Source organism: Pseudophryne corroboree, chromosome 5 (genome assembly GCF_028390025.1).
Source record: "Pseudophryne corroboree isolate aPseCor3 chromosome 5, aPseCor3.hap2, whole genome shotgun sequence".
NCBI classification, from domain to species: domain Eukaryota; kingdom Metazoa; phylum Chordata; class Amphibia; order Anura; family Myobatrachidae; genus Pseudophryne; species Pseudophryne corroboree.
This window is the reverse complement of record NC_086448.1, coordinates 87,511,269-87,537,166: the sequence shown is the minus strand read 5'-3', so window position 1 is coordinate 87,537,166 and position 25,898 is coordinate 87,511,269. Positions and strand designations below refer to the sequence as shown.

The window sequence follows — 25,898 nt, the reverse complement described above, 5'->3', positions numbered from 1 at the left end:
GCAGCCTGGAGGGGGGGGGATTATATGGTGTCCCTGGACATAAAGGATGCATACCTTCATGTCCCCATATATCCTACTCATCAGGCGTTCCTGAGATTTGCTGTACAGGATTGTCATTACCAATTTCAGACGTTGCCGTTTGGGCTTTCCACGGCCCCGAGGATTTTCACCAAGGTAATGGCGGAAATGATGGTGCTCCTGCGCAAGCAGGGTGTCACAATTATCCCATACTTGGACGATCTCCTAATAAAAGCGAGATCGAGAGAGCAGTTGCTGAACAGCATGTCACTCTCCCTGAGGGTGTTGCAACAGCACGGCTGGATTCTAAATCTACCAAAGTCACAGTTGGTTCCAACGACCCGTTTGCCTTTCTTAGGCATGATTCTGGATACGGAACAAAAAAAGTGTTTTTCTCCCGATGGAAAAGGCCCAGGAACTCCAGACCGTGGTCAGGGACCTGTTAAAGCCAAAAAGGGTGTCTGTCCATCAATGCACTCGAGTTCTGGGAAAGATGGTGGCGTCTTACGAGGCCATTCCATTCGGCAGGATCCATGCGAGGACCTTTCAGTGGAACCTTCTGGACACGTGGAGGCTTGTCTGCACATCAACGTACTGGAATTAAGGGCCATATACAACGGCCTACGTCAAGCGGAGACTTTTCTGCGCGACCTACCGGTTCTGATTCAGTCAGACAACGTGACGGCTGTGGCTCATGTAAACCGCCAAGGCAGAACAAGGAGCAGAGTGGCAATGGCAGAAGCCACCAGAATTCTTCGCTGGGCGGAAAATCATGTAAGCGCTCTGACAGCAGTGTTCATTCCGGGAGTGGACAACTGGGAAGTAGACTTCCTCAGCAGACACTATCTCCATCCAGGAGAGTGGGGACTTCATCAAGAAGTCTTTGCAGAGATTGCAAGTCAGTGGGGACTGCCTCAAATAGACATGATGGCGTCACGCCTCAACAAAAAGCTCCCAAGGTATTGTGCCAGGTCAAGGGACCCTCAGGCGGTAGCGGTGGACGCCCTGGTGACTCCGTGGGTGTTCCAGTCGGTCTATGTGTTCCCTCCTCTTCCTCTCATCTCAAAAATATTGAGGATCATAAGACGAAAAGGAGTACAGGCAATTCTCATTGTTCCAGATTGGCCTCGAAGGGCCTGGTATCCGGAGCTACAGGAAATGCTCACAGAAGATCCGTGGCCTCTTCCTCTCAGAGAGGACCTGTTGCAACAGGGGCCCTGTCTGTTCCAAGACTTACCGTGGCTGCGTTTGAAGGCATGACGGTTGAACGCCGGATCCTAGCTGAAAAGGGTATTCCGGATGAGGTCATTCCTACTCTGATAAGGGCTAGGAAGGAGGTGATAGCGAAACCTTATCACCGTATCTGGAGGAAGTATGTGTCTTGGTGTGAGACCAAGAATGCTCCTTCGGAGGAATTCCATCTGGGACGTTTTCTCCACTTCCTACAGGCTGGAGTGAATTTGGGCCTAAAATTAGGTTCCATTAAGGTACAGATTTCGTCCCTGTCTATTTTCTTTCAGAAGGAATTGGCTTCTCTACCAGAAGTCCAGACTTTTGTGAAGGGAGTGCTGCATATCCAGCCTCCTTTTGTGCCCCCAGTGGCACCATGGGACCTTAACGTGGTGTTACAGTTCCTTAAGTCTCATTGGTTTGAGCCTCTTCAAACAGTTGGAATTAAAATATCTCACTTGGAAAGTGGTTATGTTGTTGGCCTTGGCGTCTGCAAGGCGAGTGTCTGAGTTGGCGGCTTTATCTCACAAAAGTCCCTATCTGATTTTCCATGTGGACAGAGCGGAGTTGCGAACTCGTTCTCAATTTTTGCCTAAGGTGGTTTCCTCTCTTCATATGAACCAACCTATTGTGGTGCCTGTGGCTACGGGAGATTTGGAGGATTCCAACTCCCTGGATGTAGTCAGTGCCTTAAAAATGTACGTAGCCAGGACGGCTCGAATTAGGAAAACAGAAGCTCTGTTTGTCCTGTATGCAGCCAACAAGGTTGGCGCTCCTGCTTCTAAGCAGACTATTGCTCGCTGGATCTGTAACACGATTCAGCAGGCTCATTCTACGGCTGGATTGCTGTTACCTACTTCGGTGAAGGCCCATTCCACTAGGAAGGTGGGCTCTTCTTGGGCGGCTGCCCGAGGCGTCTCGGCATTTCAGCTTTGCCGAGCGGCGACTTGGTCGGGTTCAAACACTTTTGCTAAATTCTACAAGTTTGATACCCTGGCTGAGGAGGACCTCATGTTTGCTCAATCGGTGCTGCAGAGTCATCCGCACTCTCCCGCCCGTTTGGAAGCTTTGGTATAATCCCCATGGTCCTTACGGAGTCCCCAGCATCCTCTAGGACGAAAGAGAAAATGAGATTTTAAACCTACCGGTAAATCTTTTTCTCCTAGTCCGTAGAGGATGCTGGGTGCCCGTCCCAGTGCGGACAACATTCTTCAAGACTTGTATATAGTTATTTGCTTGCATAAGGGTTATGTTACAGTTTTGTTCAGTCTTTGACTGATGCTGTTCTGTTTCATACTGTTGACTGGTTCGTATATTCCAGGTTATACGGTGTGGTTGGTGTGGGCTGGTGTGAATCTTGCCCTTGGATTAACAAAATCCTTTCCTCGTACTGTCCGTCTCCTCTGGGCACAGTTTCTCTAACTGAGGTCTGGAGGAGGGGCATAGAGGGAGGAGCCAGTGCACACCCATTCTAAAGTTTCTTTATAGTGCCCATGTCTCCTGCGGAGCCCGTATATTCCCCATGGTCCTTACGGAGTCCCCAGCATCCTCTATGGACTAGGAGAAAAAGATTTACCGGTAGGTTATAAAATCTTATTATTTACATGTTTTAGATTTTTGTTGCTTTCTTTCAATGCATAGTTGATTTGTTTGGTTACTGTCCATATGTTCAAAATGCCACAGCAGATCTATGTTACAGGTGTGTGTTTCTACACATTCCATCAACATCATTCTGATTTTAGATTACAGCTAATTAGAGTGTATAGGATATTTCTTAAGGGGGGTACACACGGAGAGATCCGTGCTTAAAATCTAAGCAATCTGACACATTGCGCTGTGCTGAGTGGGGTGAAAGGTGTGCTGAGCGGAACGTCTCCCTCCACATCTCCCCATCTGTATGGCCCTTTAGTTGCCACTGCAATCCAACTATTCTGCTTTTTGGAAGTAGGGTACGCTTGTTCCGATGTACTGTGTTTGTTACTCCTGCAAGTTGTATCTGTATATGTGGAGTGTTGTCATGTTGCATGAAATCAGACTGTGCACACTTTCATAGTGTATGGGTCCTGCCTTCCTCTAGAGACGAGGCAGAATTTACTGTATACTGCAAATAAGCAGCCATTAAAGGGGTTACATGCCGCACAAGACTGACTTTCCCTTTTTGATGCTCTTCTAAAGAATCTGCCGTTTTGGCCCAGGCTATTTTTGCCTGTATGTATCCGGTTAATCCTGGATTAAGCAGTGATATGCTATGCTTTATGCTGGTGCTCTGCATGAAGTTACTTCTCTGACATATACACTTAACTTCATATAGTTAGAATTTTCATGCTTACCATACAGGAGCAAATAGCTCCATCAGTGAGGTGCCTGCTTCCAGTGTAATAGGTTGTGGGTTCTAATCCTGTGTATGACATTTGTAAAATAATTGTGAGTGACCGAGCAGATCTATGTATTGTGTGGCTGCACACTACACTACCTAGTTGCAATGGTTTGAATTGACATTTCTAAGTAGCTTCATATAATTAGAATCTGCAGCCATTCTATGCAGGAGCAAATAGCTTGATCAGTAAGGTGTCTGCCTTACGTGTAACAGGTCATGGTTTCTAATCCTGTGTATGACGTCTAAGAAATGTATAAAGTGTGTGTATATACAAATATAAAATACATTTTCTCTGACGTCCTAGTGGATGCTGGGGACTCCGTGAGGACCATGGGGAATAGACGGGCTCCGCAGGAGACTGGGCACTCTAAAAGAAAGATTAGGTACTATCTGGTGTGCACTGGCTCCTCCCTCTATGCCCCTCCTCCAGACCTCAGTTAGAATCTGTGCGCGGCCAGAGCTGGGTGCTCCTAGTGGGCTCTCCTGAGCCTGCTAGTTAAAGAAAGTATTTGTTAGATTTTTTATTTTCAGTGAGCTTCTGCTGGCAACAGACTCACTGCTACGTGGGACCGAGGGGAGAGAAGCAAACGTTACCTGTTCACAGCTAGGTTGCGCTTCTTAGGCTACTGGACACCATTAGCTCCAGAGAGTTCGAACACAGGCAGCTGTCTTCGATCGTCCGTTCCCGGAGCCGCGCCGCCGTCCCCCTCGCAGAGCCAGAAGATCAGAAGCTGGAAGAAGGTGAAATCGGCGGCTGAAGACTCCTGTCTTCATTGAAGGTAGCGCACAGCACCGCAGCTGTGCGCCATTGCTCCCACTGCACACCACACACTCCGGTCACTGTCGGGTGCAGGGCGCTGGGGAGGGGGGCGCCCTGGGCAGCAATTAGAGTACCTTTGGCATAATATACACATAATACAGTCAGGTACTGCATATGTGTAAACTCCCCCGCCATTTTTCAGTCACAGACAGCGGGACAGAAGCCCGCCGCTGAGGGGGCGGGGCCTTCTTCCTCAGCACACCAGCGCCATTTTTTCTTCACAGCTCCGCTGGAAGGACGCTCCCCAGGCTCTCCCCTGCAGTTTCCTGGCACTAGAAGGGTAAAAAGAGAGGGGGGGCACATAAATTTAGGCACAAAAGGTGTATATTAAGTAGCTTTTGGGAAATCACTTGTGTAGTGTGTATCCCTGGGTTATATAGTGCTGTGGTGTGTGCTGGCATACTCTTTCTCTGTCTCCCCAAATACCTTGTGGGGTCCTGTCCTCAGTCAGAGTATTCCCTGTGTGTGTGCTGTGAGTCGGTACGGCTGTGTCGACATGTTTGATGAGGAGGGTTACGTGGAGGCGGAGCAAGTGCAGATAAATGTGGTGTCGGTGCCGACACCGGATTGGATGGATATGTGGAAGGTCTTAAATGACAATGTAAACTCATTACACAAAAGGTTTGATGATGTTGCAGCCGGGGGACAGCCGGGCCCTCAACCCGGGCCTGCCCAGGCGCCTCAGAGGCCGTCAGGGTCTCAAAAACGCCCACTATCTCAGTTGGTTGACACGGATGTCGATACGGAGTCCGACTCCAGTGTCGACGATGATGAGGCACAATTACAGCCTAAAATGACCAAGGCCATCCGATACATGATTATTGCAATGAAAAATGTATTACACATTTCAGAGGTTGACCCTGTCCCTGACAAGAGGGTAAATATGTTTGGGGAGAAAAAGCAGCCAGTGACTTTTCCCCCATCACATGAATTAAATGAGTTATGTGAAGCGTGGTCATCCCCTGATAAGAAAGTGGTGATTCCCAAGAGAATACTAATGGCGTACCCTTTCCCGCCAACGGATAGGTTACGCTGGGAATCCTCCCCTAGGGTTGACAAGGCGCTGACGCGCTTATCTAAGAGGGTGGCCTTGCCGTCTCAGGATACGGCCGCTCTAAAGGAGCCTGCGGATAAGGTATCTTGAAGTCAGTGTATACACACTCTGGTACTCTACTGAGACCGGCTATTGCTTCAGCCTGGATGTGCAGTGCTGTAGCAGCATGGACAGATACTCTGTCAGAGGAGTTAGATATACCCTGGACAGGGATACCGTATTGCTGACCCTTGGCCATATTAAAGACGTCGTCTTGTATATGCGGGATGCCCAGAGGGACATTTGCCTGCTGGGCTCTAGAATAAATGCAATGTCCATTTCTGCCAGGAGGGTCTTATGGACTCTGCAATGGACAGGGGATGCCGACTCTAAAAAACACATGGAGGTTTTGCCTTATAAGGGTGAGGAGTTGTTTGGGGACGGTCTATCGGACCTCGTTTCCACAGCGACAGCTGGAAAGTCGACTTTCTTGCCACAGGTTTCCTCACAGCCTAAGAAAGCACCGTATTACCAAATGCAGTCCTTTCGTTCTCAAAGAAGCAAGAAAGTCAGAGGTGCATCCTTTCTTGCCAGAGGCAGGGGTAGAGGAAAGAAGCTGCACCATGCAGCTAGTTCCCAGGAACAAAAGTCCTCCCCGGCTTCCACTAAGTTCACCGCATGACGCTGGGGCTCCACAGGCGGAGCCAGGAGCGGTGGGGGCGCGTCTCCGAAACTTCAGCAATCAGTGGGTTCGCTCACAGGTGGATCCTTGGGCTATACAGATTGTATCGCAGGGATACAAGCTGGAGTTCGAAGTGACCCCCCCTCACCGTTACCTAAAATCTGCCTTACCGGCTTCTCCCACGGAGAGGGAGGTAGTCCTGGCGGCAATCCACAAGCTGTACCTCCAGCAAGTGATAATAATGGTACCCCCCCTTCAGCAGGGAAAGGGTTACTATTCCACACTGTTTGTGGTACCGAAACCGGACGGTTCGGTAAGACCCATTCTAAATTTAAAATCCTTGAACATCTACATGAAAAAGTTCAAGTTCAAAATGGAATCGCTCAGAGCGGTCATTGCAAGCCTGGAAGAGGGGGATTTTATGGTATCTCTGGACATCAAGGATGCGTACTTGCATGTCCCCATTTATCCACCTCACCAGGTGTACCTCAGGTTTGTGGTACAGGACTGTCATTATCAATTCCAGACGTTGCCGTTTGGTCTGTCCACGGCACCGAGAGTATTTACCAAGGTAATGGCCGAAATGATGGTACTCCTGCGGAAGCAAGGAGTTACAGTTATCCCGTACTTGGACGATCTCCTCCTCATAAAGGCGAGGTCCAGGTAGCAGTTGTTGATCAGCGTAGCACACTCTCAGGAAGTGTTGCTACGGCACGGCTGGATTCTGAATATTCCAAAGTCGCAGCTGATTCCTACGACGCGTCTGCCCTTCCTGGGTATGATTCTGGACACAGAACAGAAGAAGGTGTTTCTCCCGGAGGAGAAGGCTCAGGAGTTGGTGATTCTGGTCAGGGACCTCCTGAAACCAAAACGGGTGTCGGTGCATCACTGCACGCGAATCCTGGGAAAGATGGTAGCGTCTTACGAAGCCATTCCTTTCGGCAGGTTCCATGCCAGGATCTTTCAGTGGGATCTGTTGGACAAGTGGTCCGGATCGCATCTTCAGATGCATCGGCTGATCACCCTGTCCCCAAGGACCAGGGTGTCTCTTCTGTGGTGGCTGCAGAGTGCTCATCTTCTCCAGGGCCGCAGGTTCGGCATACAGGACTGGGTCCTGGTGACCACGGATGCAAGCCTCCGCGGATGGGGGGCAGTCACTCAGGGAAGAAACTTCCAAGGCCTGTGGTCAAGTCAGGAGACTTGTCTGCACATAAACATACTGGAATTAAGGGCCATATACAACGCCCTGAGTCAAGCGGAGCCCCTGCTTCGAGACCAACCAGTGCTGATTCAGTCAGACAACATCACGGCAGTCGCCCATGTAAACCGCCAGGGCGGCACAAGAAGCAGGGTGGCAATGGCGGAAGCCACAAGGATTCTTCGTTGGGTGGAGAATCACGTGCAAACACTGTCAGCAGTGTTCATTCCGGGAGTGGACAACTGGGAAGCAGACTTACTCAGCAGGCACGACCTCCACCCGGGAGAGTGGGGACTTCATCAAGAAGTCTTCGAGCAGATTGCAAATCGGTGGGAACGGCCACAGGTGGACATGATGGCGTCCCGCTTAAACAAAATGCTAAAAAGATATTGCGCCAGGTCGAGGGACCCTCAGGCGATAGCTGTGGACGCACTGGTAACACCGTGGGTGTTCCAGTCGGTCTATGTGTTTCCTCCTCTTCCTCTCATACCCAAGGTGCTGAGAATAGTAAGAAAAAGAGGAGTGAGAACAATTCTCATCGTTCCGGATTGGCCAAGACGGACTTGGTACCCAGAGCTACAAGAGATGATCACAGAGGACCCATGGCCTCTGCCTCTCAGACAGGACCTGTTGCAACAGGGGCCCTGTCTGTTCCAAGACTTACCGCGACTGCGTTTGACGGCATGGCGGTTGAACGCCGGATCCTAGCGGAAAAGGGTATTCCGGAGGAAGTAATTCCTACGCTGATAAGAGCTAGGAAGGATGTGACAGCAAAGCATTATCACCGCATATGGCGAAAATATGTTGCTTGGTGTGAGGCCAGGAAGGCCCCTACAGAGGAATTCCAGTTGGGTCGATTTCTGCACTTACTACAGTCAGGTGTGACTATGGGCCTCAAATTAGGGTCCATAAAGGTCCAGATCTCGGCCCTATCCAATTTCTTTCAAAAAGAAGTGGCTTCACTGCCTGAGGTTCAGACATTTTGTAAAGGGAGTGCTGCATATTCAGCCTCCTTTTGTGCCACCAGTGGCACCTTGGGATCTTAACGTTGCGTTGGATTTCCTGAAATCCCACTGGTTTGAGCCACTTAAGACCGTGGAGCTAAAATACCTCACGTGGAAAGTGGTCATGCTGTTGGCCTTAGCATCGGCTAGGCGGGTGTCAAAATTGGCGGCTTTGTCATGTAAAAGCCCCTATCTGATCTTCCATATGGACAGGGCAGAATTGCGGACTCGTCCCCAATTTCTCCCTAAGGTGGTATCATCGTTTCATTTGAACCAACCTATTGTGGTGCCTGCGGCTACGCGTGACTTGGAGGAATCCAAGTTGCTGGACGTAGTCCGGGCTTTGAAGATTTATGTAACTAGAACGGCTAGTGTCAGGAAGACTGACTCGCTGTTTATCCTGTATGCACCCAACAAGCTGGGTGCCCCTGCTTCAAAGCAAACTATTGCTCGCTGGATCTGTAACACGATTCAGCAGGCTCATTCTGCGGCAGGATTGCCGCATCCAAAATCAGTGAAAGCCCATTCCACAAGGAAGGTGGGCTTGTCTTGGGCGGCTGCCCGAGGGGTCTCGGCTTTACAGCTTTGCCGAGCAGCTACTTGGTCGGGTTCAAACACATTTGCTAAGTTCTACAAGTTTGATACCCTGGCTGAGGAGGACCTTGAGTTTGCTCATTCGGTGCTGCAGAGTCATCCGCACTCTCCCGCCCGTTTGGGAGCTTTGGTATAATCCCCATGGTCCTTACCGAGTCCCCAGCATCCACTAGGACGTCAGAGAAAATAAGATTTTACTCACCGGTAAATCTATTTCTCATAGTCCGTAGTGGATGCTGGGCGCCCGTCCCAAGTGCGGACTTCTTCTGCAATACGTGTATATAGTTATTGCTTACTAAAGTGTTATTGTTATGAGCCATCCGTTGAATGAGGCTCAGTTGTTGTTCATACTGTTAACTGGGTATGGTTATCACAAGTTGTACGGTGTGATTGGTGTGGCTGGTATGAGTCTTACCCGGGATTCCAAATCCTTTCCTTGTAGTGTCAGTTCTTCCGGGCACAGTTTCCCTAACTGAGGTCTGGAGGAGGGGCATAGAGGGAGGAGCCAGTGCACACCAGATAGTACCTAATCTTTCTTTTAGAGTGCCCAGTCTCCTGCGGAGCCCGTCTATTCCCCATGGTCCTTACGGAGTCCCCAGCATCCACTACGGACTACGAGAAATAGAATTACCGTGAGTAAATTCTTATTTATATATTTATATATATATATATATATATATATATATATATATATATATATATATATATATATATATATATAATATATTTGGGGGGGGACCAATATTTATCTTGCAACTGGGACGAACTTGTTATTTAACTTTGTGTACACTGGCCCTTTTTTCAGGTGTGTTAGTAAAGCAATAACGCACACAAATGGGCAATGCACTAATGCACTGCAGATGTGGCAGATGTAACATGTGCAGAGAGATTTAGATTTGGGTGGGGTGTGTTCAAACTGGAATCTAAATTCCAGTGTAAAAAAAAAAGCAGCCAGTATTTACCCTGCACAGAAACAATATAACCCACCCAAATCTAACTCTCTCTGCACATGTTACTTATACCCCACCTGCAGTGCATATGGTTTTGCCTATAATACCCCTTTCACACAGCCCAAAATTTCCCGGGTTATTGCACATGAACGCGCACCAACCCGGGAAATTTCTCGGTGTGAAAGGGTACAGGGTCAAAATCCCGGGATTCCTGCCCCAGCATTTCAACCCTGCAATCGACCAGGGTTGGTCCCGGGATCCTCCCGGGAACCTGGTCTGTGTGAACAGGAGCCGGGTCAATGCGCCCCGGCTCCCGTTCACTTTCTATGTAGCAGGCGGTGCTTGGAGATCATGTGATCTCTTGCGCCGCCCCCGCCGCGTTACCGCTGAAGTCAGCAACCCGGCAATATGCCGGGCTACCGACTGCGGTATGCAAGGGGTCTTACCCGGGAATGTCCCTGCATGATCCAGGGACCGTATTCCCTGGGTAAGACCCCTGCATATCTGGTGTGAAAGGGCTATTAGTGTGCTTTTTTCGCTTTGCTAACAAACCTGAATATCCCCCACTGTCACTTCTGTGCCCATTGGGCCATAGGCAGGATCCCTAGTTTATCCAATGAATGATCCATCTATGGACTATTACCATGTTGCCAGCCAAATACTAGCTCACTGGGCATATGCCAACGTCGGGACACTTTTGAGGCAGCATGGAATTAAGGAGCTCACACAAGTAGCCTGTATCGGGGCAATTTCCCATTCTGGTTAAATCTGAGAAATCCTACATGTTGGACAATCCTGAATCCACAATTCTGAAAATGGTCGGAATCGGCAAGTTGGGGATTTTTAACATGTTGATTTTCACAGATTCCCCGACGATCATTGATGTCCAGCGATGATCGGCAGAGCAGGGAATCGCGGCGCAGAGTGTATGGTCCACATTATTTTAATGTTAAGTGTGTTTAGGTTTTTTTGACACAAACCGGACAGCCAATTGCTGCATGTGAGCAGAAAATGACCAGCAGTAAACACTTGATGGATGCTGGCGGATTATTTGGCCGGCCGATGTGTTTGCTGTAAACTGCCAGTTTGGGGACGGTAATCGTCTGAACGTGCCTTCGGCCCACGTTTTGATCCTGTTATTCAATCTGAGCAATGAGGTCATTCAATTCTGTCCCCCTATGTGTGTGGCCAAATAGGATACATCCCTGAAATCATAACACAAGCGAATTCAGTACGCCTGACGGCCATTTTGTTCTTTGGTGCCCCAGGTGTGCATGTTCTCCAGATAAATACTCCAGGGCGTTAATTATTTAATCATTTTCACATGGGCTGCCCATGTTTGTCACTCTGACAGTTGTCTTGAAAAGTGGCGTGTGGAGAAAATTATAATAAAATTAACATTTGATCTGCCATCTAATGCCTTTATACCTGCTCTGTGAATACAACCGAGACACTTAGGGGTAAGTTGACCAAGAGCCACCTTCTAAAATCCACCACAGTATTGTCCACTGTATTTAAAGGGGCACAAATATTCCCCACAAAACTAGTATTCGTATTTAATTTCATTACCCCTTTTAAATCCAGCGGGTGAAGACGTGGTGGCTATGAAAAGTGCTGCTTAGTAAATTTATACTTAAGACTCAAGCACTGTATTCTGCTTCTCGCCACAGGGATCTTCTTACAACTGTGGTATATTTATGAAGTCTTTGAATGTATTCTGTATGGTTGATTTTTAAAGATGAACGATTAATTTATTGGTCTAGACTTTTGCAATGCTTTTAGGACTTTGTTGTCTTTATTTCAGAGAGTGAAGGCAGCTGTCCCTCCCACCTCGTTGCCATGTGCAGAGGCCGAATCTTCACCTTTGAAGCTGTGCATGAAGGCCAGATCCTCTCTGCGCCGGAGATACAAAGGTCTGTTGCTTATGTACAGATCCCATATAAATCAGTAAAAAGAATTAACAAAACTAAGCTGTTCCTTTTGAAAAGTAATTAGCAGGGATATAAAGTCCAATCTACTTATTTATAGGCACAGGGGTGTATTCAATAAGAGTCAGATCCATTCCGACATGCATTTGTTGGAATGGATCCGACAACCCCTATTCAATGGACTGCCAAATCTGACTTGTCGGATTCGGCTGTTCCCGGGGTCCTATCCTGCCGCTGCTCTCATCTGCCGGCATCTGCACTGACAGTGGCAGCAAGGGGGGTGCAGATGCCGGCGAGGGGAGTAACGGCGGGGTGAGCTGGGCGGCAGGAGTAACCTGGACGGTGGCGGGGGGAGCTGAGATCGGAGGCTGGTGGGGGGAGCTGGTGACAGGGGGACATGTCTGCGGGGGAGGCGCTGCAAGGAGAGAGGTTCCTGGCCGGGGGATGGCCAGGCAAGATACCTCTCATCCCCGTAGCCCGCCGCACCGCTCCTCGTCTCCTCATCTCAATCCGACTTGTTTTCAAGTCGCATTGAGTTTGTCGGAAAGGGGGCCAAAACCTGTCGGATTTGGCCTCATTTCAGACAGAAGCACGCGGATAGGCGGCTATTCCGCCGATCCACGTGTTTTCCAACAAGTTGGGAATTCCCGACTTGTCGGAAAAAAACTGCCTCTAAGGAATAGGTCTGAACCCCTTCCGACCCATTTCTGTTGGAAGCTGCTGTCTTTCCGACAAGACAGAAGCTTCCAACAGTGATTGAACACACCCCTAACTGTCTGTATAAAACTTCTGTATTAAAGACTGGACAAAGTCGAAGAACGGTACTGCTTGGACATTTCAACGGTCCACGTGCCTCAGACAGACCTAAACTATGATCTGGCTGGTTGTTGTTTCTTACTAAAAACTATAACTTTGTGTCATCATAATTTTATTAAATAGACTAAATCAGTGGTTATCAAACTGTGTGCCGTGTACGCCTGTATTTACCCTGCACAGAAATAATATAACCCACCCAAATCTATCTCTCTTTGCACATGTTATATCTGCCCCACCTGCAGTGCACATGGGGGGTCATTCCGAGTTGTTTGCTCGCTAGCAGATTTTAGCAGCATTGCACACGCTAGGCCGCCGCCCTCTGGGAGTGTATCTTAGCTTAGCAGAATTGCGAACGAAAGATTAGCAGAATTGCGATTAGAAAATTCTTAGCAGTTTCTGAGTAGCTCGAGACTTACTCCTACACCGCGATCAGCTCAGCCCGTTTCGTTCCTGGTTTGACATCACAAACATGCCCTGCGTTTGGCTAGCCACTCCCCCGTTTCTCCAGACACGCCCGCGTTTTATCCTGGCACGCCTGCGTTTTTCCGCACACTCCCAGAAAACGGTCAGTTTCAGCCCAGAAACACCCACTTCCTGTCGATCACACTCCGATCACTTCAACGATGGAAATTCTTTGTTCGGACGTGAGTAAATCTACTAAGTATTGTGCTAAAATACTTAGCGCATGCGCACTGCGTACCATGCGCATTTTCGCCTTAATCGCTCCGTTGTGAAAATCGGTAACGAGCGAACAACTCTGAGTGACCCCTATGGTTTGCCCATTTGCTAACAAATTTGCTGCCCTAAATGTTTTCAAGCCAAGACAATGAATCAGTTGTAGTAATGATATGTTTTATTTTAGACAACTTTCATATGTTCAAAACCTATGCCAGAGTGAACAAGATGGGATTGGACTGTCTGCTCTAACCACGGAGGAGAGGACACGCTGGGCTCAGGTTAGTTTGTCATCCGTGTTTTCTTGCCAGTTCCTTTGGAAGATGTTACAGTATTTTACCATCACGTTCTCACTCTGGCTTTCTTTTAGTCTCGTGACCACCTCATTAGCCTCGACCCAAAGAATTTGTCCCATCTGGAGCAGATACAGAGCAGTTTGTTTGTTGTGTCTATTGATGACGAATGTCCTCATGGAACACCTGAAGATTATAGCCAGGTAACGAAGAAAACGTATATATCATTTAACTTTTTAACCGGAAAAGCCCCTTCACCCCATTGTAATGGGTCAGTAAGGGGGGGTTCTCGCTACTGGAATCACCAACGCTTAGCAGCTCACCAACGCTTAGCAGCCGCCATTCAGTGCTAAGATTAGCATTGTGCGGATTAAACGTGACAACTCCCATCCAATCAGGTGTTGTGTTCACTGCACATAAGGTTTAAATGTCCCGGCCAGTTCCTGCACCACCATTGCAGTATATTTTTTGCACATTCATTTTTAAAATATAATTTCAAGTCTATATTATTATTTCTGGAATATTAGTGCTGCAAGTGTTGGGCTTTCTCCCGTCAGTACCACTGGCTTGTAACATTCAAGCTGGCCATACAATAGGTCCATATCGCGTATGAATGTACGATTTACACGCAACGTATGACATAAAACTCCAAATCGTATGCCGGGGCTCCCGGGGGGATTGATGGGAAATTGTCTGAGGAATAGGATCGGATGTTGGTCGCCCTAATGTATGGCCAGCATTAAAGTTCTTCATAACATTACTAGTGGACTTACTATTGACGTTACAGTGTTACCAGAGAGAGACCATGGTGCTGATTCACAGCTGCATGCAAGTCCGCCTTACAGACAGATTGCACGATTGTTAGATACTGTGCATGTGTTGGAGCCTGCATGCTCCACTTTAAACAAGCACAAGTGACTACAATGGTGCAGGAGATATGCCTAAAGTGGAGATGTGAATGACTGTGATTTACATCTGCGCCAAGGATACTGTGTGCTGATAGTGACGATGTATACCAGCGATGTATAGGGATGATGCTTCCAACTCCCCGAGAGAGAGCCACATTTATTTCTGAGCATGCAAAGAGGGCCACAGATGCTGGCGAGCTGCGTGGTATCTAGATCAGCTCTTGTGTGTGATTACAAGAAGCATTTTCATCATCTGCATTCTATTCACATTGCTGTAGTACAAGCTTGTGCAGCAGCCGCAGACACTGCTACCCTCCACTACATACATTTCCTGGTGGCGAGTGCATTACATTATGTCACATTGCTGCAGCAGCCGCAGACACTGCTACCCTCCACTACATACATTTCCTGGTGGCGAGTGCATTACATTATGTCACATTGCTGCAGCAGCCGCAGACACTGCTACCCTCCACTACATACATTTCCTGGTGGCGAGTGCATTACATTATGTCACATTGCTGCAGCAGCCGCAGACGTTGCTACCCTCCACTACATACATTTCCTGGTGGGGAGTGCATTACATTATGTCACATTGCTGCAGCAGCCGCAGACGTTGCTACCCTCCACTACATACATTTTCTGGTGGCGAGTGCATTACATTATGTCACATTGCTGCAGCAGCCGCAGACACTGCTACCCTCCACTACATACATTTTCTGGTGGCGAGTGCATTACATTCTGTCACATTGCTGCAGACACTGCTACCCTCCACTACATACATTTCCTGGTAGCGAGTGCATTACACTATGTCACATTGCTGCAGCAGCCGCAGACACTGCTACCCTCCACTACATACATTTCCTGGTGGCGAGTGCATTACATTATGTCACATTGCTGCAGCAGCCGCAGACACTGCTACCCTCCACTACATATATTTTCTGGTGGCGAGTGCATTACATTATGTCACATTGCTGCAGCAGCTGCAGACACTGCTACCCTCCACTACATACATTTCCTGGTGGCGAGTGCATTACATTATGTCACATTGCTGCAGCAGCCGCAGACACTGCTACCCTCCACTACATACATTTCCTGGTGGCGAGTGCATTACATTATGTCACATTGCTGCAGCAGCCGCAGACGTTGCTACCCTCCACTACATACATTTCCTGGTGGGGAGTGCATTACATTATGTCACATTGCTGCAGCAGCCGCAGACACTGCTACCCTCCACTACATATATTTTCTGGTGGCGAGTGCATTACATTATGTCACATTGCTGCAGCAGCCGCAGACACTGCTACCCTCCACTACATACATTTTCTGGTGGCGAGTGCATTACATTCTGTCACATTGCCGCAGACACTGCTACCCTCCACTACATACATTTCCTGGTGGCGAGTGCATTGCAATATTTCATGTTGCTGCAGCAGCCGCATGCATTGCTACCCTCCACTACATACATTTTCTGGTGGCGAGTGCATTGCAATATTTCATGTTGCTGCAGCAGCCGCATGCATTGCTACCCTCCACTACATACATTTTCTGGTGGCGAGTGCATTACACTATGTCACATTGCTGCAGCAGCCGCAGACACTGCTACCCTCCACTACATACATTTCCTGGTGGCAAGTGCATTACATTAGGTCACATTGCTGCAGCAGCCGCAGACACTGCTACCCTCCACTACATATATTTTCTGGTGGCGAGTGCATTACATTATGTCACATTGCTGCAGCAGCCGCAGACACTGCTACCCTCCACTACATACATTTTCTGGTGGCGAGTGCATTACATTCTGTCACATTGCTGCAGACACTGCTACCCTCCACTACATACATTTTCTGGTGGCGAGTGCATTACATTAGGTCACATTGCTGCAGCAGCCGCAGACACTGCTACCCTCCACTACATACATTTTCTAGTGGCGAGTGCATTACAATATTTCTCTGACGTCCTAGTGGATGCTGGGGACTCCGAAAGGACCATGGGGAATAGCGGCTCCGCAGGAGACTGGGCACAAAAGTAAAAGCTTTAGGACTACCTGGTGTGCACTGGCTCCTCCCCCTATGACCCTCCTCCAAGCCTCAGTTAGATTTTTGTGCCCGAACGAGAAGGGTGCTCACTAGGTGGCTCTCCTGAGCTGCTTAGTAAAAAAGTTTAAGTATAGGTTTTTTATTTTCAGTGAATCCTGCTGGCAACAGGTTCACTGCACCGAGGGACTAAGGGGAGAAGAAGCGAACTCACCTGCGTGCAGAGTGGATTGGGCTTCTTAGGCTACTGGACATTAGCTCCAGAGGGACGATCACAGGCCAAGCCATGGATGGGTCCCAGAGCCGCGCCGCCGGCCCCCTTACAGAGCCAGAAGACTGAAGAGGTCCGGAAAATCGGCGGCAGAAGACGTCCTGTCTTCAATAAGGTAGCGCACAGCACCGCAGCTGTGCGCCATTGCTCTCAGCACACTTCACACTCCGGTCACTGAGGGTGCAGGGCGCTGGGGGGGGGGCGCCCTGAGACGCAATAAAAACACCTTATATGGCAAAAAATACATCACATATAGCTCCTGGGCTATATGGATGCATTTAACCCCTGCCAATTTTTCCTTAAAAAAGCGGGAGAAAGGCCGCCGAGAAGGGGGCGGAGCCTATCTCCTCAGCACACTTGCGCCATTTTTCCTCACAGCTCCGTTGGAGGGAAGCTCCCTGACTCTCCCCTGCAGTCCTGCACTACAGAAACAGGGTAAAACAAGAGAGGGGGGCACTAATTTGGCAGATAAATCTATACAGCAGCTATATAAGGGAAAAACACTTATATAAGGTTATCCCTGTATATATATAGCGCTCTGGTGTGTGCTGGCAAACTCTCCCTCTGTCTCCCCAAAGGGCTAGTGGGGTCCTGTCCTCTATCAGAGCATTCCCTGTGTGTGTGCTGTGTGTCGGTACGTTGTGTCGACATGTATGAGGAGGAAAATGGTATGGAGGCGGAGCAATTGCCTGTAATAGTGATGTCACCCCCTAGGGAGTCGACACCTGACTGGATGGTCTTATGGAAGGAATTACGTGATAGTGTCAGCACTTTACAAAAGACTGTTGACGACATGAGACAGCCGGCAAATCAGTTATTACCTGTACAGGCGTCTCAAACACCGTCAGGGGCTCTAAAGCGCCCGTTACCTCAGATGGTCGACACAGACCCAGACACGGACACTGACTCCAGTGTCGACGGTGAGGAAACAAACGTATTTTCCAGTAGGGCCACACGTTCCATGATCACGGCAATGAAGGAGGTTTTGAACATTTCTGATACTACAAGTACCACAAAAAAGGGTATTATGTGGGGTGTGAAAAAACTACCCGTAGTTTTTCCTGAATCAGATGAATTAAATGAGGTGTGTGAGGAAGCGTGGGTTTCCCCCGATAAAAAACTGCTAATTTCTAAAAAATTATTGTCATTATACCCTTTCCCGCCAGAGGTTAGGGTGCGTTGGGAAACACCCCCTAGGGGTAGATAAGGCGCTCACACGCTTATCAAAACAAGTGGCGTTACCGTCTCCTGATACGGCCGCCCTCAAGGAACCAGCTGATAGGAAGCTGGAAAATATCCTAAAAAGTATATACACACATACTGGTATTATACTGCGACCAGCAATCGCCTCAGCCTGGATGTGCAGTGCTGGGGTGGCTTGGTCGGATTCCCTGACTGAAAATATTGATACCCTGGACAGGGACAGTATATTATTGACTATAGAGCATTTAAAGCAGGGGTGGCCAACAGTCATAGACAAAGAGCCAAAAAATCTTGTTAGGTACGTCAAAGAGCCGATGTCAAGCCAAAGGCGCGTGTGCAAAAATGGGGTGTGACCTTGTGTCTGCTAGACCACACGCCTGGTATAAAAGACAATGAAATGCTAGATCCACATAAAATAAATTTTAAAGCCAGAATCAACATAAAATACATTGAAAAAGACACTTCCACATAAAATAATTGAAAAATCCAGATCAACATAAAATAGATTGAAAAGGCCATATTCACATAATACACTTCAGCTCATCCATGTGTCACTCCAGCCAGCTCCCCATTGTGTCTCTCCAGCCAGGATTCTCCTTTGTCACTGCAGCCAGCTCCCCATTGTGTCACTCTTACCAGCACCCTCCTGTGTCACTCCAGTCAGCTCCCCCATTATGTCTCTCCTACCAGGATCTTTCTGTGTCACTCCAGCCAGCTCCACCTTGTGTCACTCCAGCCCACCCTCATATGTCACTACAGCCCAGTATCTGGCTCCCTCAGTTTTCAGTCGCCGAAGTGCTGCTGTGTGTCTGGTTGGAGTGCACCAGTTTCCAGGATCTGTTGTGGTCAGGTGACTGAGTGTCGGGAGCCACATTAGAATAAAGAAAGAGCCACATGCGGCTCAAGAGCCACAGGTTGGCCACGGCTGATTTAAAGGATGCATTTCTATATATGCGAGATGCACAGAGGGATATTTGCACTCTGGCATCAAGAGTAAGTGCGCTGTCCATTTCTGCCAGAAGAGGGTTATGGACGCGACAGTGGTCAGGTGATGCGGATTCCAAACGGCATATGGAAGTATTGCTGTATAAAGGGGAGGAGTTATTTGGGGTCGGTCTATCGGACCTGGTGGCCACGGCAACGGCTGGGAAATCCACCTTTTTACCCCAGGTCACCTCTCAGCAGAAAAAGATACCGTCTTTTCAGGCTCAGTCCTTTCGTCCCCATAAGGGCAAGCGGGCAAAAGGCCACTCATATCTGCCCCGGGGCAGAGGAAGGGGAAAAAGACTGCAGCAGGCAGCCTCTTTCCAGGAACAGAAGCCCTCCCCCGCTTCTGCCAAGTCCTCAGCATGACGCTGGGGCCTTACAAGCGGACTCAGGCACGATGGGGGCCCGTCTCAAGAATTTCAGCGCGCAGTGGGCTCACTCGCAAGTGGACCCCTGGATCCTGCAGGTAGTATCTCAGGGGTACAAATTGGAATTCGAGACGTCTCCCCCTCGCCGGTTCCTGAAGTCTGCTTTACCAACATCTCCCTCCGACAGGGAGGCGGTATTGGAAGCCATTCACAAGCTGTATTCCCAGCAGGTGATAATCAAGGTACCCCTCCTACAACTGGGAAAGGGGTATTATTCCACGCTGTTTGTGGTACCGAAGCCGGACGGCTCGGTGAGACCTATTTTAAATCTGAAATCCTTGAACACTTACATACAAAGGTTCAAATTCAAGATGGAGTCACTCAGAGCAGTGATAGCGAACCTGGAAGAAGGGGACTATATGGTGTCTCTGGACATCAAGGATGCTTACCTCCATGTCCCAATTTGCCCTTCTCACCAAGGGTACCTCAGGTTTGTGGTACAGAACTGTCACTATCAGTTTCAGACGCTGCCGTTTGGATTGTCCACGGCACCCCGGGTCTTTACCAAGGTAATGGCCGAAATGATGATGATTCTTCGAAGAAAAGGCGTCTTAATTATCCCTTACTTGGACGATCTCCTGATAAGGGCAAGGTCCAGAGAACAGTTAGAGGTCGGAGTAGCACTATCTCAAGTAGTACTACGACAGCACGGGTGGATTCTAAATATTCCAAAATCGCAGCTGATTCCGACGACACGTCTGCTGTTCCTAGGGATGATTCTGGACACAGTCCAGAAAAAGGTGTTTCTCCCGGAGGAGAAAGCCAGGGAGTTATCCGACCTAGTCAGGAACCTCCTAAAACCAGGCCAAGTGTCAGTGCATCAATGCACAAGGGTCCTGGGAAAAATGGTGGCTTCTTACGAAGCGATTCCATTCGGCAGATTCCACGCAAGAACTTTTCAGTGGGATCTGCTGGACAAATGGTCCGGATCGCATCTTCAAATGCATCAGCGGATAACTCTGTCTCCAAGGACAAGGGTGTCTCTCCTGTGGTGGTTTCAGAGTGCTCATCTTCTAAAGGGCCGCAGATTCGGCATTCAGGACTGGGTCCTGGTGACCACGGATGCCAGCCTGAGAGGCTGGGGAGCAGTCACACAGGGAAAAAATTTCCAGGGCTTGTGGTCAAGCATGGAAACGTCACTTCACATAAATATCCTGGAACTAAGGGCCATTTACAATGCCCTAAGTCAGGCAAGGCCTCTGCTTCAGGGTCAGCCGGTGTTGATCCAGTCGGACAACATCACGGCAGTCGCCCACGTAAACAGACAGGGCGGCACAAGAAGCAGGAGGGCAATGACGGAAGTTGCAAGGATTCTTCGCTGGGCGGAAAATCATGTGATAGCACTGTCAGCAGTGTTCATTCCGGGAGTGGACAACTGGGAAGCAGACTTCCTCAGCAGACACGACCTCCACCCGGGGGAGTGGGGACTTCACCCAGAAGTCTTCCACATGATTGTGAACCGTTGGGAAAAACCAAAGGTAGACATGATGGCGTCCCGCCTCAACAAAAAACTGGACAGATATTGCGCCAGGTCAAGGGACCCTCAGGCAATAGCTGTGGACGCTCTGGTAACACCGTGGGTGTACCAGTCAGTGTATGTGTTCCCTCCTCTGCCACTCATACCCAAGGTACTGAGAATCATAAGAAGGAGAGGAGTAAGGACTATACTCGTGGCTCCGGATTGGCCAAGAAGGACTTGGTACCCGGAACTTCAAGAGATGCTCACGGAAGACCCGTGGCCTCTACCTCTAAGAAAGGACCTGCTCCAGCAGGGACCCTGTCTGTTCCAAGACTTACCGCGGCTGCGTTTGACGGCATGGCGGTTGAACGCCGGATCCTGAAGCAAAAAGGCATTCCGGATGAAGTCATCCCTACCCTGATCAAAGCCAGGAAGGATGTAACTGTGCAACATTATCACCGTATTTGGCGTAAATATGTTGCGTGGTGTGAGGCCAGGAAGGCCCCTACAGAGGAATTTCAACTGGGTCGTTTCCTGCATTTCCTGCAAACAGGACTGTCTATGGGCCTAAAATTAGGGTCCATTAAGGTTCAAATTTCGGCCCTGTCGATATTCTTCCAAAAAGAACTAGCTTCAGTTCCTGAAGTTCAGACGTTTGTCAAGGGGGTACTGCATATACAGCCTCCTTTTGTGCCTCCAGTGGCACCTTGGGATCTCAATGTAGTTTTGGGGTTCCTAAAATCACATTGGTTTGAACCACTCATTACTGTGGACTTAAAATATCTCACATGGAAAGTGGTAATGCTGTTAGCCCTGGCTTCAGCCAGGCGTGTCTCAGAATTGGCGGCTTTATCCTATAAAAGCCCTTACCTAATTTTTCATACGGACAGGGCAGAATTGAGGACTCGTCCTCAATTTCTCCCTAAGGTGGTTTCAGCGTTTCACTTAAACCAGCCTATTGTGATACCTGCTGCTACTAGGGACTTGGAGGATTCCAAGTTGCTGGACGTAGTCAGGGCCCTGAAAATATGTTTCCAGGACGGCTGGAGTCAGAAAATCTGACTCGCTGTTTATCCTGTATGCACCCAACAAGCTGGGTGCTCCTGCTTCTAAGCAGACTATTGCTCGTTGGATTTGTAGTACAATTCAGCTTGCACATTCTGTGGCAGGCCTGCCACAGCCAAAATCTGTAAAAGCCCATTCCACACGGAAAGTGGGCTCATCTTGGGCGGCTGCCCGAGGGGTCTCGGCTTTACAACTTTGCCGAGCAGCTACTTGGTCAGGGGCAAACACGTTTGCTAAATTCTACAAATTTGATACACTGGCTGAGGAGGACCTGGAGTTCTCTCATTCGGTGCTGCAGAGTCATCCGCACTCTCCCGCCCGTTTGGGAGCTTTGGTATAATCCCCATGGTCCTTTCGGAGTCCCCAGCATCCACTAGGACGTCAGAGAAAATAAGAATTTACTTACCGATAATTCTATTTCTCATAGTCCGTAGTGGATGCTGGGCGCCCATCCCAAGTGCGGATTGTCTGCAATACTTGTACATAGTTATTGTTACAAAAATCGGGTTATTATTGTTGTGAGCCATCTTTTCAGAGGCTCCTCTGTTATCATGCTGTTAACTGGGTTCAGATCACAAGTTGTACGGTGTGATTGGTGTGGCTGGTATGAGTCTTACCCGGGATTCAAAATCCTTCCTTATTGTGTACGCTCGTCCGGGCACAGTATCCTAACTGAGGCTTGGAGGAGGGTCATAGGGGGAGGAGCCAGTGCACACCAGGTAGTCCTAAAGCTTTTACTTTTGTGCCCAGTCTCCTGCGGAGCCGCTATTCCCCGTGGTCCTTTCGGAGTCCCCAGCATCCACTACGGACTATGAGAAATAGAATTATCGGTAAGTAAATTCTTATTTTCATGTTGCTGTAGCAGCCGCATGCATTGGTACCCTCCACTACATACGTTTTCTGGTGGCGAGTGCAATACATTATGTCACATTGCTGCAGCAGCTGCAGACACTGCTACCCTCCACTACATACATTTCCTGGTGGCGAGTGCATTACATTATGTCACATTGCTGCAGCAGCCGCAGACACTGCTACCCTCCACTACATACGTTTTCTGGTGGCGAGTGCAATACATTATGTCACATTGCTGCAGCAGCCGCAGACACTGCTACCCTCCACTACATATATTTTCTGGTGGCGAGTGCATTACATTATGTCACATTGCTGCAGCAGCCGCAGACACTGCTACCCTCCACTACATACGTTTTCTGGTGGCGAGTGCAATACATTATGTCACATTGCTGCAGCAGCCGCAGACACTGCTACCCTCCACTACATACATTTCCTGGTGGCGAATGCATTACATTATGTCACATTGCTGTAGCAGCCGCAGACACTGCTACCCTCCCACTACATACATTTTCTGGTGGCGAGTGCATTACATTATGTCACATTGCTGCAGCAGCCGCAGACACTGCTACCCTCCACTACATACATTTCCTGGTGGCGAATGCATTACATTATGTCACATTGCTGCAGCAGCCGCAGACACTGCTACCCTCCACTACATACGTTTCCTGGTGGCGAGTGCATTACACTATGTCACATTGCTGCAGCAGCCGCAGACACTGCTACCCTCCACTACATACATTTCCTGGTGGCGAATGCATTACATTATGTCACATTGCTGCAGCAGCCGCAGACACTGCTACCCTCCACTACATACGTTTCCTGGTGGCGAGTGCATTACACTATGTCACATTGCTGCAGCAGCTGCAGACACTGCTACCCTCCACTACATACATTTCCTGGTAGCGAGTGCATTACATTCTGTCACATTGCCGCAGACACTGCTACCCTCCACTACATATATTTTCTGGTGGCGAGTGCATTACATTATGTCACATTGCTGTAGCAGCCGCAGACACTGCTACCCTCCACTACATACATTTCCTGGTAGCGAGTGCATTACACTATGTCACATTGCTGCAGCAGCTGCAGACACTGCTACCCTCCACTACATACATTTCCTGGTGGCGAGTGCATTACATTATGTCACATTGCTGCAGCAGCCGCAGACACTGCTACCCTCCACTACATACATTTCCTGGTGGCGAGTGCATTACATTATGTCACATTGCTGTAGCAGCTGCAGACACTGCTACCCTCCCACTACATACATTTTCTGGTGGCGAGTGCATTACATTATGTCACATTGCTGCAGCAGCCGCAGACAGTGCTACCCTCCACTACATACATTTTCTGGTGGCGAGTGCATTACATTATGTCACATTGCTGCAGCAGCCGCAGACACTGCTACCCTCCACTACATACATTTCCTGGTGGCGAGTGCATTACACTATGTCACATTGCTGCAGCAGCTGCAGACACTGCTACCCTCCACTACATACATTTTCTGGTGGCGAGTGCATTACATTATGTCACATTGCTGCAGCAGCTGCAGACACTGCTACCCTCCACTACATACATTTTCTGGTGGCGAGTGCATTACATTATGTCACATTGCTGCAGCAGCCGCAGACACTGCTACCCTCCACTACATACATTTTCTGGTGGCGAGTGCATTACATTATGTCACATTGCTGCAGCAGCCGCAGACACTGCTACCCTCCACTACATACATTTCCTGGTGGCGAGTGCATTACATTATGTCACATTGCTGCAGCAGCCGCAGACGTTGCTACCCTCCACTACATATATTTTCTCTAACGTCCTAGTGGATGCTGGGAACTCCGAAAGGACCATGGGGAATAGCGGGCTCCGAAGGAGGCTGGGCACTCTAGAAAGATTTAGGACTACCTGGTGTGCACTGGCTCCTCCCACTATGACCCTCCTCCAAGCCTCAGTTAGATTTTGTGTCCGGCCGAGGTTGGATGCACACTAGGGGCTCTCCTGAGCTCTTAGAAGAAAGATAGTCTTAGGTTTATTATTTTCAGTGAGACCTGCTGGCAACAGGCTCACTGCAGCGAGGGACTAAGGGGAGAAGAAGCGAACTCGCCTGCTTGCAGCCGGATTGGGCTTCTTAGGCTACTGGACACCATTAGCTCCAGAGGGATCGACCGCAGGCCCAGCCTTGATGTTCGGTCCCGGAGCCGCGCCGCCGTCCCCCTTACAGAGCCAGAAGCAAGAAGATGGTCCGGAAAATCGGCGGCATGAAGACATCAGTCTTCACCAAGGTAGTGCACAGCACTGCAGCTGTGCGCCATTGCTCCTCTCACACTTCACACTCCGGTCACTGAGGGTGCAGGGCGCTGGGGGGGGGCGCCCTGAGGCAGCAATAAAAACACCTTGGCTGGCAAAAATACCTCAATATATAGCCCCAGGGGCTATATATGAGGTAAATACCCCTGCCAGAATACAGAAAAAAGCGGGAGAATAGGCCGCGGAAAAGGGGCGGAGCTATCTCCCTCAGCACACTGGGCGCCATTTTTCCCTCACAGTTCGCTGGAAGGAAGCTCCCTGGCTCTCCCCTGCAGACTACTCTACAGAAAAGGGTAAAAAAGAGAGAGGGGGGGCATTTAATTTGGCGCAGTATATAGTTTATATTAAAAAAGCAGCTATAAGGGACATAACTCAGTTAGTCCCTGCCTTATATAGCGCTCTGGTGTGTGCTGGCATACTCTCACTCTGTCCCCCCAAAGGGCTTTTGTGGGTCCTGACCTCTATATTGAGCATTCCCTGTGTGTGTGGAGTGTGTCGGTACGGCTGTGTCGACATGTTTGATGAGGATAATGAGGTGGAGGCGGAGCAGATGCCTTTAGAAGGGATGTCACCCCCTGGGGGGCAGACACCTGAGTGGATGTGCTTATGGAAAGAAATGAGTGCACGTATAGACTCATTACATAAGAAATTTGACGACATGCCGACTGCGGGACAGCCGAGTTCTCAGCTCGTGCCTGTCCAGGTGTCTCAAAAGTCATCAGGGGCTCTGAAACGCCCGCTATCTCAGATGGCACAAGTAGATG

At 49.1% G+C, this 25,898-nt stretch overlaps 1 protein-coding gene across 3 annotated transcripts in view; it reads left to right on the top strand.

Annotated features, from left to right (window-relative positions):
* CROT (carnitine O-octanoyltransferase) overlaps positions 1–25,898 on the top strand; it is a 164,166-nt gene that overhangs the window by 80,488 nt on the left and 57,780 nt on the right. For 2 of the 3 annotated variants that reach the window (XM_063921450.1, XM_063921449.1), the window contains exons 6-8: positions 11,711–11,819; positions 13,513–13,606; positions 13,696–13,821. In XM_063921450.1, coding sequence (XP_063777520.1) covers positions 11,711–11,819; positions 13,513–13,606; positions 13,696–13,821 — 329 coding nt within the window. Of the gene's footprint in view, positions 1–11,710; positions 11,820–13,512; positions 13,607–13,695; positions 13,822–25,898 lie in introns of those variants that run through there. The other variant, XR_010177587.1, reaches the window with a different exon arrangement.